The sequence below is a fragment of the Mytilus galloprovincialis genome, chromosome 2 (assembly GCF_965363235.1).
Source record: "Mytilus galloprovincialis chromosome 2, xbMytGall1.hap1.1, whole genome shotgun sequence".
NCBI classification, from domain to species: domain Eukaryota; kingdom Metazoa; phylum Mollusca; class Bivalvia; order Mytilida; family Mytilidae; genus Mytilus; species Mytilus galloprovincialis.
The window spans coordinates 15,204,256-15,216,558 of NC_134839.1; the positions used below are offsets into that span (position 1 = coordinate 15,204,256).

Consider the following 12,303-nt stretch of genomic DNA (forward strand, 5'->3'; position numbering starts at 1 on the left):
TGACGTTAATTTTATTGTGGTGAGTATGTTTAGACCATCTCATATATTATATATAGTCTAAAAGTCAGGATGTCAGTCAGTGTCCTCTTTCATTTTCATTTATCATAACCCGCCGTGAATGATGATTTGTTACCAAAAGTATAATTTTAAAGCCTCCTTGTCCTCAAATCCAGGCTTCTTAGTAAGTGGTCAATTCAATACTGACAGGTCATTGATATATATCAGTAACAAGACTGGAACCAAGATAGTATATTGAGGAACACCAGATGTGTCAGGCACTGTGAATGATGTCTTTTATTTATGACTACAGTACAGTAACACATAGAGGAAGCGCCGCAGCAGACAAAAAGAAAACTTTTTACAAGTTTATCAGGAAATTCCATGAGCTTTATGTTGAATGCAGACGCTAAGAATACATGAAGGCTAATGCAACAAGCAATGAAGTTGTTAAAAAAAATATTGAAATTTTCAATAAAATGTAAAAAGCCACTTTATAAAATTCTTGCAAAATACAATTAAAAAATACACAGAAAGAATATTGAACGCAATTTTCCCAATTCATCATTAACGTATGTAATATATAAATTAAGTACTTTCACTCAGTCAAAACGTTATATCGAACCGTTAGATTATATTGACTCTCGGACTTTGTAAAGTTTCTAAATAGGCAGGTGGCGACACACTACGTGCCGAAAGTAAATTTGCATGGTTTCACTCCCCTGTACGATAGTTGTGGTCAGTGTGGTTGTGCCGCGCTATACCTATAAAGGGAATAAATATGCATGTTTAGCTTTAATACCCAGTAGCTACACACACACATATATATAACAGATAGTTATACATGTTATAATGGCTATGCATAATTAGATCGCTTAGGACATATAAGCTTATATGCATGATTTTATTGATTTATATATCGCCTAGTAGTACACATAGACAGATGTAGTAGCTGTAGCAGGCAGAAATCTGAAAACTATTTATTTTTATATTTTCTTTTTACCTTTTAGTAACACTGTTTTAGTGAATGTAAAGATTTTTTACTATAATGTATGTCCTGTAAATAATATTCAAAACTTTCTTAAAACTCTATTAATAACCTTTTAATTGTGACACATTTTTAATGTACATAGAAGTTATTATTATTATTATTTTTTCAGGGATTTAACTGTATATATTTTTTATAATGTTATTTTTAAATAGTTATGTTTTCACTGAATAATTAATTATTATAAGGGTTTAACCAACCTTAATTTAGTAAGGTTGGTGTACTCCAACTATTGGAGGAAGTTATAGAGGAAAGAAGAAGAAGAAGTTCTCCGGAAAATTGTTCCAGAAAATGCAAAAATATGAAAAATTAGAGAAAATAGGAGAAGGTTCGTAAAATTTATGAATAATATGGACGAGAACGTTAGAAATATAGTAGATAATTTGATAGTTCGATTTGTTTTCTATTTCAAAGAAGAAACTATAAACTTACGTCTATGTTGTAAACAACTGAATAAATCAATAATTTATGACAGCTATAAATGGCAATAATGCTATATGAGACAAACTGTATAATTTACATATACTGAATTAAGATTGTATCTATGCCATTGCAACCTGAGGCACCTTAATTTGAAAAAAAACACATATTGTATTGGAGTCATTAGAATACGAATAAAATATTTTGTGATTCAGCATCATGAGCATCAACAACACAACCCACAAGCTTTTGACCAAATAATTATATGCTTTGCAGTCTCACATCCCAGTAGCCAGGATTGTTACCTTTGGCTGACATAGATAGCTGTCTCACTGCCCTAGCAAAATGCTACTTTAATGTAACCTGACGTTTGAAGCCTGAATTTATATTTTTTTTGACAGGTTACCTTATCAATGGAAAAACATTCTGGTACTCAGTAAGATAAGAGCAACATAAAGAATTAAATCAAGCTTACAATCATTACAATGTTTAAGGAAACAGTTTCATGTTTTATATGCACAATTTTAAAATTACATTATGCAAAGTAAAAATTAGTAGTACGAAAACAATGTATTGCAAAATTGAATGGACAGAAATGATTAAGAAATATCCATGCATGAATCGTTCAATAATTATTAAGTTTAAACAATATTGAATTGAAATTAATAGTTACCAGCTGGTTACCATGGTAACATGTTTTGCTGGAAAAAAAAAGTTTGAGAAATAATTTATGTAGAATAACAAAAAAAGAAATTTCCACTGAAAAAAATATTAAGTGTTTGTAAGTTTTTACATTTCTATATTATAGTTTAAGAACACTACAAAATATGGGTATGTTAGGTACATGTTACAGTCTTCACGCTGAGTGGCAGCCCGGGCAGCCCAGGCTTGTAAAATTGCTTTCGGCCTGTAAAAATCATATCTACAGGCCAACAGAATCTAACTAAAATTTTTCAAAAATTGAGCTCAGGGCCTGTAGATTTAAAAGTTCATCGTGAAGACTGCATGTTACACATGATTTACCAAACATATTTACGGTAATTAGATTTTCTTTATAGGAACATATGGTACAGTTTTCAAGGCTAAGAATCGTGACACACATGAAGTTGTAGCTTTAAAAAGAGTACGATTAGATGATGATGACGAAGTAAGATAAACTAGTCTTCTATATTCAGTAAAAATAGATTCTGGTAATACAAAAATAAGGAGATGTGGTTTGATTGCCAATGAGACAATTTTCAACCATGCTGAGTCCATGGATTGACCAAAAAAAGTGAATGTATGCAGTGTAGGACACTGTACAAATGTAGGTCACCATATGACAATGAGCATTGAGCAAAACCCATACCATATCATAATTGATTAAAGATCCTGGCATTGAAAAATGTGAAACAATTCAAACAAGAAAACAAACTAAACAACTCACTATGCTTGAAAAAACACTTTTTTGGGGGGGAAAAGTGGGAGTGGGGGGCGGGCGTGATGTATACATATAAATTATACAAATTATGTTTGTTTTACAAGTACATGTATCTGCTCAGGATATGATATAGCATGTATAGAATGTAGTGCCTGTAGACATGGTAGATATGAGAAGATGTGGTATGAGTGCCAATGAGACAACTCTCAATCCAAGTCACAATTTGTAGAAGTAAACCATTATAGGTAAAAGTACAGCCTTCAACCCAGAGCCTTGGCTCACACCCAACATCAAGATATAAAGGGCTCAAAAAGTGACTAGTGTAAAACCATTCAAACAGGAAAACTAACGGTCATATCTATATAAAAAACAAGAAACTAGAAACACTTATGAACCACAACAACAATCAACAACCACTAAACAACAGGTTCCTGATATGTGCAAACAAATGCAGCGGTTTAAATGTTTCTTTATACATGTTATAAGTAAGAAAAGATGAAATTAATTTTTTCATTTTCATTCAATACATGTACAGTACATTTGAAACAATTTGTATTGCACAAAGGTGCTATAACATTACACATGAACATAATGCACTTAATAATTAAATTTACAGGGTGTTCCAAGTTCAGCTTTAAGAGAAATTTGTTTATTGAAAGAATTAAAGCACAAGAATATAGTAAGGTAAAATTAACATTTGTGTTGTCTGTATACTTTGCAGTTCATAGGATAATTTGCCTATTGTGAATTCATTTTTAAAAGTATTTGCTTTTATGTTCATTGTGTAAATGCCACTTTGTTTACATGAAATAGAGTGCTCATTTTTTTCACTGTACAGATCTTTCAAAAATCATGTAAAAGTATGTGTTTGCTCGACTTTTGTATTGCGAAATTAAGCTTATTTAATTAAGCATTCTTAAAATAGAAGTTTAATACTAGTAATTAACCCTTTTACATAGAAGTTTTGATCGGCTAAAGGTTACATATAACAAACTACTTTTTCAAACACTGTGACGATGAGTGTTATATACCAAAAGGTTAATTTGACCTTTTTACAAATAAAATTTTGATGTTTTATTAAAAAAAAAATTTAAAATAGGGGCTCTCTTGTTTAAATTTCAAAATAATTTTGTAAATATAATTGGAGTATCGTATTGGTAAACCTTACTGTATTTGCAGATCTGCAACAAGTCATATTTATTTCCACTTGGTAATTTGTTGTTATAAAATAAAGCATTATCAGACTGGTTTACAATGACCAGGATCTCATATGGAAACAATTGAAAACAAACGATCTATTTTGATATTTTCTGTAACATGTACAGCAAATGCTTTTACCAGTGCTATCACACTTTGATTATTCATGGAATACAAACTTTCAGATAAACCCCTAATGTAAATGCTCAATGCACTAGAAATCTTATGTTGGGTTGTAAGCAGACTTTGGCAAAACCATGAAGTCATAAACTCATTAAAAATGCAAGATTTTATCAATCTACAAACTTTGGTACCCATGAATATACATGTACATTTATATGAATCCACACAAATATAGCTTATACATAAATCTTGGTAAAACCAGGAAATGAAATATACATAAACACATGATTTTCCCTCAATTCACAAAAACTAATACCCATGTAAATAAAAGAATCTTCAGTAGCAGTTACAACATATATTTGGATATAATATTTTAGATACAATATGTACCTTTTCATTTAGAAAGAAAACGAAGTATTTATACACACAGATCATACATTGTTTTTTATACATCAAGAAAACAATTGACCCCGTGTAAAACTTTTTCAGACTGCATGATGTGTTACACAGTGAAAAGAAGTTAACATTAGTATTTGAATACTGTGATCAGGATCTGAAGAAATACTTTGACAGCTGTAATGGAGAAATTGACCAAGATACAGTTCAGGTACTACTATTATCACATCTCTTTGTAGTATGTCAGTCTCTAATTGATATTGCTATCTCATGTTTGGAAAGGCTTTATCATAGTTGCATGTCCTCATGTTGAAATGCTGAAGATTATATCCAAACAAAGCAGAGCTATCCCCATCACTTATCAAATGATTATCTGCATAATTTATTGCAGAAATAAAATGCTCAATTAGTGGTGGATCCAGGGGCATAGAAGGTAAACACTTTTTCTATTGCCCCAGAACAATCTTTTTAAATCTTATGTCTCACAATTTATTTGATTTTTTGCATTAAATCATCCAATATTTTTTCTCATTTTTTTGGAATTATCATATGTCTCATGAAGTGCACTAAATTCTGCTTATAATTATAGATATATTGTACTTAGTTATGTATTATTTATATATATATATATTAGGTATGTCCTTACTTTCTTTATTCTATTCCTCTAACATTTACTCCTTTATTTTTTATCTTTTCAGTCGTTTTTGTACCAGCTGTTAAGAGGTTTAGCATTCTGTCATTCTAACAATGTACTCCATCGTGATCTCAAACCTCAGAATTTACTCATTAATAAGGTAGGTATGATACCAGTTATAGCATTTCTATCAATTATATATTGAATTGAAGGATGTTACTAGAAAATTAGTATATTTATGAAGGCAAACTAGTCTGAAAAAAGAACCCCATTGTTATTGAGATTAATTAAGCTTGTGAGAGACAGAATATGAATCACTGTACTTCACCATATGTAGAGTTCACATAAATTTATTTTTTGATTTATAAAAGGTTTCTTGCATGCTAAAGACTTTGTACTGCTGATCTACTACCTGAACCTTGTATGAAAACTTAACTATAAAATCTTTCATAGAAAAAAATCACGCTTATGTTAAAAAAAAAACACACAAAAAAAAATGAATTTTTCTCTTAACAACAAATTGTATAACTAATTTGAATGATGCATTTTCAGAATGGTGAATTGAAACTTGCAGACTTTGGATTAGCCAGAGCATTTGGAATACCAGTGAGATTTTATTCTGCAGAGGTAAAATAGGGATGCCCCTATGATATTGTGTCAATACAGAAACTTGTTAAAGTAAAATACATTAATTCCTTAAATGTCATAGGAAAAACTTTTTATTGTTTATATATGTTTCATCTATCAGTTATTGGGCAATATGTTCAGAATTTAAAGTGGGCTGCAATTCATACATTTAAAAAACAATAACATTACTTGTTTATATACAGATATATCAGTGTCTCTTATCATAAACAAAGTGTAGTGTAGATAATTGCATTTTCCAAAATATAATTGTTTCGTTACATCAGTACACAACACATACATGTAGCTGGTAGGGTGATAGAGCAGTCAGTTTCGCCTCAGTTGACAACTTTTGTATGAGGGGTAACAATTTGCTCTAACACCTTCTCAGCTATGTGTTATTAAATTCATTATGCCGAATGTTGTCACGTGTGATAGAGCAGTGTTTCGCCTCAGTTGACAATGTTGTTGAAAGTAAAAAACAATGACATCATGTACATAACAACCATTTTATCTAATAAATCACACAAACGATCATGCATCTCAGTGAATGGTTATAAATTATAACAAGCCATGGGATAGAATAGAATGTTTCCCTACTATAATCCAATGAAAATTTAGCATTTTATGTATGGTGAAAAATAGTGGATAAAAATTGTTGAAGAAATGAACTTCTAATAACATTCAAAGTTAGTGTAAACAGTTTATATTTGTATAGGTGGTGACACTGTGGTATAGACCTCCAGATGTACTTTTTGGTGCTAAGATGTATTCAACATCAATAGACATGTGGTCAGCTGGATGTATATTTGCAGGTAAAAATTTATTAATTTGGATTCATTTTTTTTCGTCAAATACTAATTGTCTGTTGATACCAAGATGATAGGTAAACCACAAATTTAAATGTTAAGGCCTGTAAATAGACTTGTGAAGTCCAGGAAATAAACATTTGCAAAATCAATTAAAAAAAAAATGGTACCAATGAAAATAAATGAATCCACTTAATAACAATATGTTAGGACATGTTATGATGCTGTTTGTTGAGAAATTTGGAGTTATGATCTTTACAAAGAGGAACACATTTGAGTTGACCTGATTGTTATAAACTACTGTTTGGCCTAAACACATTCATAACTTTTCTAAACAAAAACTGTATCAGTTTTATTTAAAATATGTTTGATGTTTATATTTAGACCGAAGATCAATGCGTCAATAACACTATATACTGCAACTAGAACATATTTTTTTGTTGTTATCTAATAAATGTAGTAAGAAAGGAATTTTTCATGTAATGTCTTCATGTCACTTCACTTTTCTTTAAAATCAAGGATAAACTTTGCCCTTCCACTGTTTTCTAAGCCTCATATGCAAAACTGTTATTTTTCTGTGATTAGCTTTAATTGTATATACATATGATTGTGATTTTCAGAACTTGCCAATGCAGGAAGGCCATTGTTTCCTGGTAATGATGTTGATGATCAACTCAAAAGAATATTCAAGTATCCTTTATGACAGACTGTGTTAAGTCAAAACCTTGTAATATTTTGAAAAAGAAGAAGAGTAGTTATGTATGGCCTATTTTGGCCTAAAAAATAAAATAAAGTTGGTGCAAACTCATTGAAGGTCTTCACTAAATCTTGATAATGGATAAATGAACTAGATTTTAATGGTCCGAAAAGGACAAAATTTTCATTTTCGTTAATTTTTTTTTAGAGTCAACGGGAAATATGGGGCACATGCTAGGAGCCTAGAACCACATTCATACCTTCACAAATGAGATATCATTCATAGATATAGAACACATGTAATAAATAGTATCCAATTGGTTCTTGTGTTACAGTTTATATGCAAGTCTGATCACACTTCAAAACAAACTGTATTTCATTTATTTTAAAGAAGTTGCTTTTAAGTTGTCCTTCTATGAGGTCATACTAATACATTCAGAGATGCCAAGACTCCTGTATTAAATATTTTTGATTTCATATTATAATCATATGTATTGATGCCCCTTTCTTGAGGATATTCCTGAAACTTTTATCATTGAGAAATGGTAAAACAGTGATCATTGCTTCTTAAAAAGTACAATGATTTATTGGACCTTAACATACAACAGATTATTAGGTACCCCTACAGATGATACCTGGTCAGGGATGTCTCAATTACCTGAATATAAGGTATAAATATTACTTTTACACATAACTCTTCATGGAGTCTGTTTTTACTGATATGGTCACAGATAGAGGCACACCATTTGCAGTTGTTAAAAGTACTATAAATTTAGAAATTGTTGCGAAAAATACAACAGGGTTATAATCACAATTACTTAAACACACATTTAGATTTTTTTATATGAATAAAACAGGATTATTTTCAATTCATTTGTATCTCATAGATAAAAATTGCATTTTAGTCTAAAATGACAAATCACAATAATAAATGCACTCAATAATTTCTGAATTTACAGTATTAGGGTTTTCGATGATGTTGAGAAGTGAAAGTTGAATAAAGTTCACTCATTGTCCATAAATCCAAATTGAACATATCAGGATGTTTTATTTATCCAAATTTCAGTTTTACAATTTTTGATTAATGTGAAAGGTATGATGAAATCTGATTTGCATTTTTACAAAAATGTTTTAATTTCTTAAGGCATCATCAGATTATTAAACAGAATTTTCATGAAAATGTTTGTATAAAGACTTCCCTTCACACAAATACATTAAAAAAAGAAGCAATATTTCAAGAATTGTAGGTTGTTGGATCATTTACTGTAAAGCAACTAATTTTTTCGTGAGCAATAAATTTTTGTGACTTTTGCATGTAGAAAAATAAAGCTGATATAAATTGTCTTGAAATTTTAAACTTTGACCTTTCCTGATCTTACTTCATCAAGTAAATTTTAAAAAAGTGAAACTAAATTGCTGTGTAGTGGTCTAGAAATACCAGTAGCTAAACATGAAATAAAATATTCATTACAGAAGTTTATGATTAGCTTAATAAAATTTACTTTAAAATGCTGAATTATTTAAATTTGCTCTTTCTTTGTTTTTTTGGGGGGGATTTATTTTCTAGTGGGTGACTATCTTTTACTTAATCAGTTTGATGATAAGAATTAGTTTAACATTACATTTACTCTATAGTTTACCTTGATTGTTAGTTCTGCTACCTATGATCATTGGATCTTTCTGGGTGCTACAACTTCCTCCCCATACAGTGATGCTAACTGACCCCATCTTATAGCAAATTGGCCTTTTCAGAATCTTAAGGACTGTGGGTAGTATCATTGTTTGTACACCAAAATAAAAATAACGTTGCCTCATTCTTTGAATTTTCATTGTTTATAACGTTTTATATCCATTATAATGTTTTGGCATACACTTTTGTAATATTACACAGAATGCATTAGATTCTGAAACAGTGAATTGTGATGAAAGTGGCATTAAACACAAATATTCAATCAGTCAATCTGTATTGTCTTATATTTCAGCCTTTTCCATTATATCAAGTAACTACTATATGGCAACAAGTTGTTCCCAAACTCAGTGCCAAAGGTCGTGACCTTTTACAGGTTTGTGTTAATTTTTTAAATTCATACTTTAGGTTCTTGATAAAAATTAGTTTTCTTTATTCTTGACATTAAGATATTTCTTCATTATTGAAAATAAAAAAAAACTGGTAAAATACTGCTACCTGATTTGAAAGTCATTCCATATTTATTTGCATTGAATTTTAATTCAAAGTTCGAATAAAAAGAAAAGTAATCAAAATGCTTAAACTATAGTACCTTTTGAATTCAGACTCTTCCTTCTGACATTATTGTTAAGTTATTAATTACTGGTACTAACTTTTCTGCCTCTTGAAATTCAAATAATTTTTAGACATTTCTATACAATAGCCTTTTTTTTCCATATGACATTTACCAGCAAGTAATTAAGTTATCTTTGGTTTGATAAAAATGATGACATGGGAGACAATCACCTGACAGTTGAAAAAAACAGGAAATTCATATAAATGACAGTAACTCAGAGAACTGCAGGAAGGGAACATTAAAAAAATAACTTAAAACTGTTCATTCAATTTTCTGCCTAAAATTCATTTTGCTATAGGATTAGATTTATAACAAATGTGGGGTATAAGGCAATTGTGATGCAATCGAACAACTTCTAGATTGCAAAAAGTAAAATACCAAAAAAACCAAACTCCAAGAAAAATTCAAAACGGAAAGTCCCTAATCCAATGGCAACCAAGTCCTCATACACATCAAAGGAATGAATAACAACTGTCATATTACTGACTTGGTACAGGCATTTTCTTATATAGAAAACGTTGGATTAAACCTTGTTTTAACCTACCGTCTTCAAAAGTAGAATATCAAACTTTAAATTATTATTATTTACTGGCTTTGACACTTATTTTTATTTGCAATCTTTGTTCTGACTTTAACTGATAATATATGGTAATGTTGATTTTTATGCCGCTGCAACTAAAAATTGTTTTACCCCTGTCCATCTGTCAACATGTCGAATATTAGCTCCAAAAAAATATTTGGATGAAACTTTGGTGAATTGTAATAATATCCATTGACAAGAGCTCCTTTTATTTTTTATAAATTTTAGATTTTACGTTCCAAGGTTTTGGGGTTTAATTCATTTTAAAAAGAGGGTTTTTCCAGTGTTCTGACAATGACTCAAAAATGCTTTCACCAACTTTCTAAAAACTTTGGGGAATTGTTTATATATTGAGCTCCCTTTTCAATTTTTATAAATTTTAGATTTGACATTTCCGAGTTATGGGATTTTATTCATTACATAAAGACGGATTTTCCAGTTTTGGAACAATATCTCAAAAAAGCTTTGAGCTGGTTTTTTTATATATACATGTAATAGAATTGTTTATATCTATTGTTGTAAGCTCCCATTTGATTTTTATAAATTTTGGATTTTTCGTTTCTGAGTAATAGGATTTTATTCATATACAAAAATGTGTCCATAGTACACAGATGCCCCAATCACACTTTCATTTTTTATGTTCAGTGGACGGTGAAATTGTGGTCAAAACTCTTATTTGGCATTTTAAATTACAAAAATCAAAGCATAAGAAACATGTGTACTATATTTCAAGTTGATAGGACTTCAACTTCATCAAAAACTTCCTTGATCGAAAACTCTACATGTTTAACCTGAAGTGGGACAGGCGAACAGACAAACAGACAGACAAACAGATGCAATGACCAGAAAACATAATGTCCATAAATGGGGCATAAAAAGGGGTAATTTTCAAGTTTTCAGATAATATCCCTATAGTGCTATGACAAGTTTTCATTAAACTTTGGTAACTGATTTATATCTATTAGGTTAAACTCTCTTTGGATTTTGATAAATTTCTGATATGACATTGAGAAGTTATTGAACTTCATTCTTTGAAAACATGACAGGCATATCATGCGCTCATTGCACAGCTGTTTATTAATTAAAGTTAAAGGATAAAATTTAAAACCAAATTTTTTTGTTTTTTCCAGAGATTATTGGTTTGCAATCCTCCAGGAAGATTATCAGCAGATGAGGGACTACAGCATGCTTATTTCCAGGACCTTGACCCAGCAGTGAAAAATGATTCTAATGTCTTATCTCATGGCAGATAACATTAAACCTAATTTTAATTTTGATATTGCCCCTAGATGTCAGCCCAAGTGTGTTTGATGTCTAACAGATGGATAGAAATGGCTCTGTTCAACAATTTCTGTTGTGATCTCGTTGTAACCATGGAAACTGCAAGAAAACGAAAGAAAAAAAATTGTGCATTTGAAATGCCTTTGAATTGGAAACAAATTGGAAAGAATGATATTATAATGTGCAGTATTATGCTAATAAAATGTTTTAAATAAGTGGTAATCCAATATTTATTTTTTATTTTTTTATTTGGGGCAATATTTGATTTTCAGAGAGTGGGGAAGGGTTTGAAAATGAATATCCTGGCCAGGTAAGAGCTCAAAATGAATTACCATGCATAAGACTGGATGAAAATGAAAAAAAAACACAAAATGCAGAAAACATTTGTGTACAAAAGTGAAAATAAATTTTCTCACAGCTAAGCCATGAAATTAAAAGAAAGCAAGCATAGAAACAGGTGAGCACAAATAGTCAATCTTCAACCCCTTTGCTAGGCATTTGTCCAATCTCTATAACAAGTATGTTGTCCCTGCCAGTTAAAATCCCCAAAGAACAATTTTATATGTGTAATTCAAATAACATCAACTGTTTCATAAATAAATTTGGAATTGACAATGCACATGGAAACTCAACATATACCACCAAGCACTAAATAGCTCTTAGTTCCTCTGAACTTCAACCAAAGACTAAGAACTGGATCTTCCTTCACTTCATTGGACACCTAAATTACATATTAACTGTCCTAAACAGCAATGTTATATTTCTAGGTCTTGAA

At 30.3% G+C, this 12,303-nt stretch overlaps 1 protein-coding gene across 1 annotated transcript; it reads left to right on the forward strand.

The window, feature by feature from the left end:
* The first annotated feature begins 703 nt into the window (after positions 1 to 703).
* On the forward strand, positions 704 to 11,750 carry LOC143062970 (cyclin-dependent kinase 5-like). The gene is made up of 12 exons (XM_076234847.1): positions 704 to 728; positions 1,311 to 1,373; positions 2,524 to 2,612; positions 3,502 to 3,569; positions 4,695 to 4,812; positions 5,300 to 5,395; positions 5,788 to 5,862; positions 6,578 to 6,674; positions 7,289 to 7,358; positions 7,973 to 8,033; positions 9,347 to 9,427; positions 11,378 to 11,750. The coding sequence occupies exons 2-12, from the start codon at positions 1,337 to 1,339 to the stop codon at positions 11,498 to 11,500; spliced, it is 915 nt and encodes a 304-aa protein (XP_076090962.1). The 5' UTR covers positions 704 to 728; positions 1,311 to 1,336; the 3' UTR covers positions 11,501 to 11,750.
* Positions 11,751 to 12,303: the final 553 nt, after the last annotated feature.

What these genes read in the sequence shown, in the direction of transcription:
- LOC143062970 (XM_076234847.1), top strand. Translation starts at nt 1,337, where the DNA reads ATGCAAAAATATGAAAAATTAGAGAAAATAGGAGAAG. An exon ending in TTGACCAAGATACAGTTCAG is followed by an intron (nt 4,813 to 5,299) that starts GTACTACTATTA and finishes TTATCTTTTCAG; the next exon opens with TCGTTTTTGTACCAGCTGTT. An exon ending in CTCAATTACCTGAATATAAG is followed by an intron (nt 8,034 to 9,346) that starts GTATAAATATTA and finishes CTTATATTTCAG; the next exon opens with CCTTTTCCATTATATCAAGT.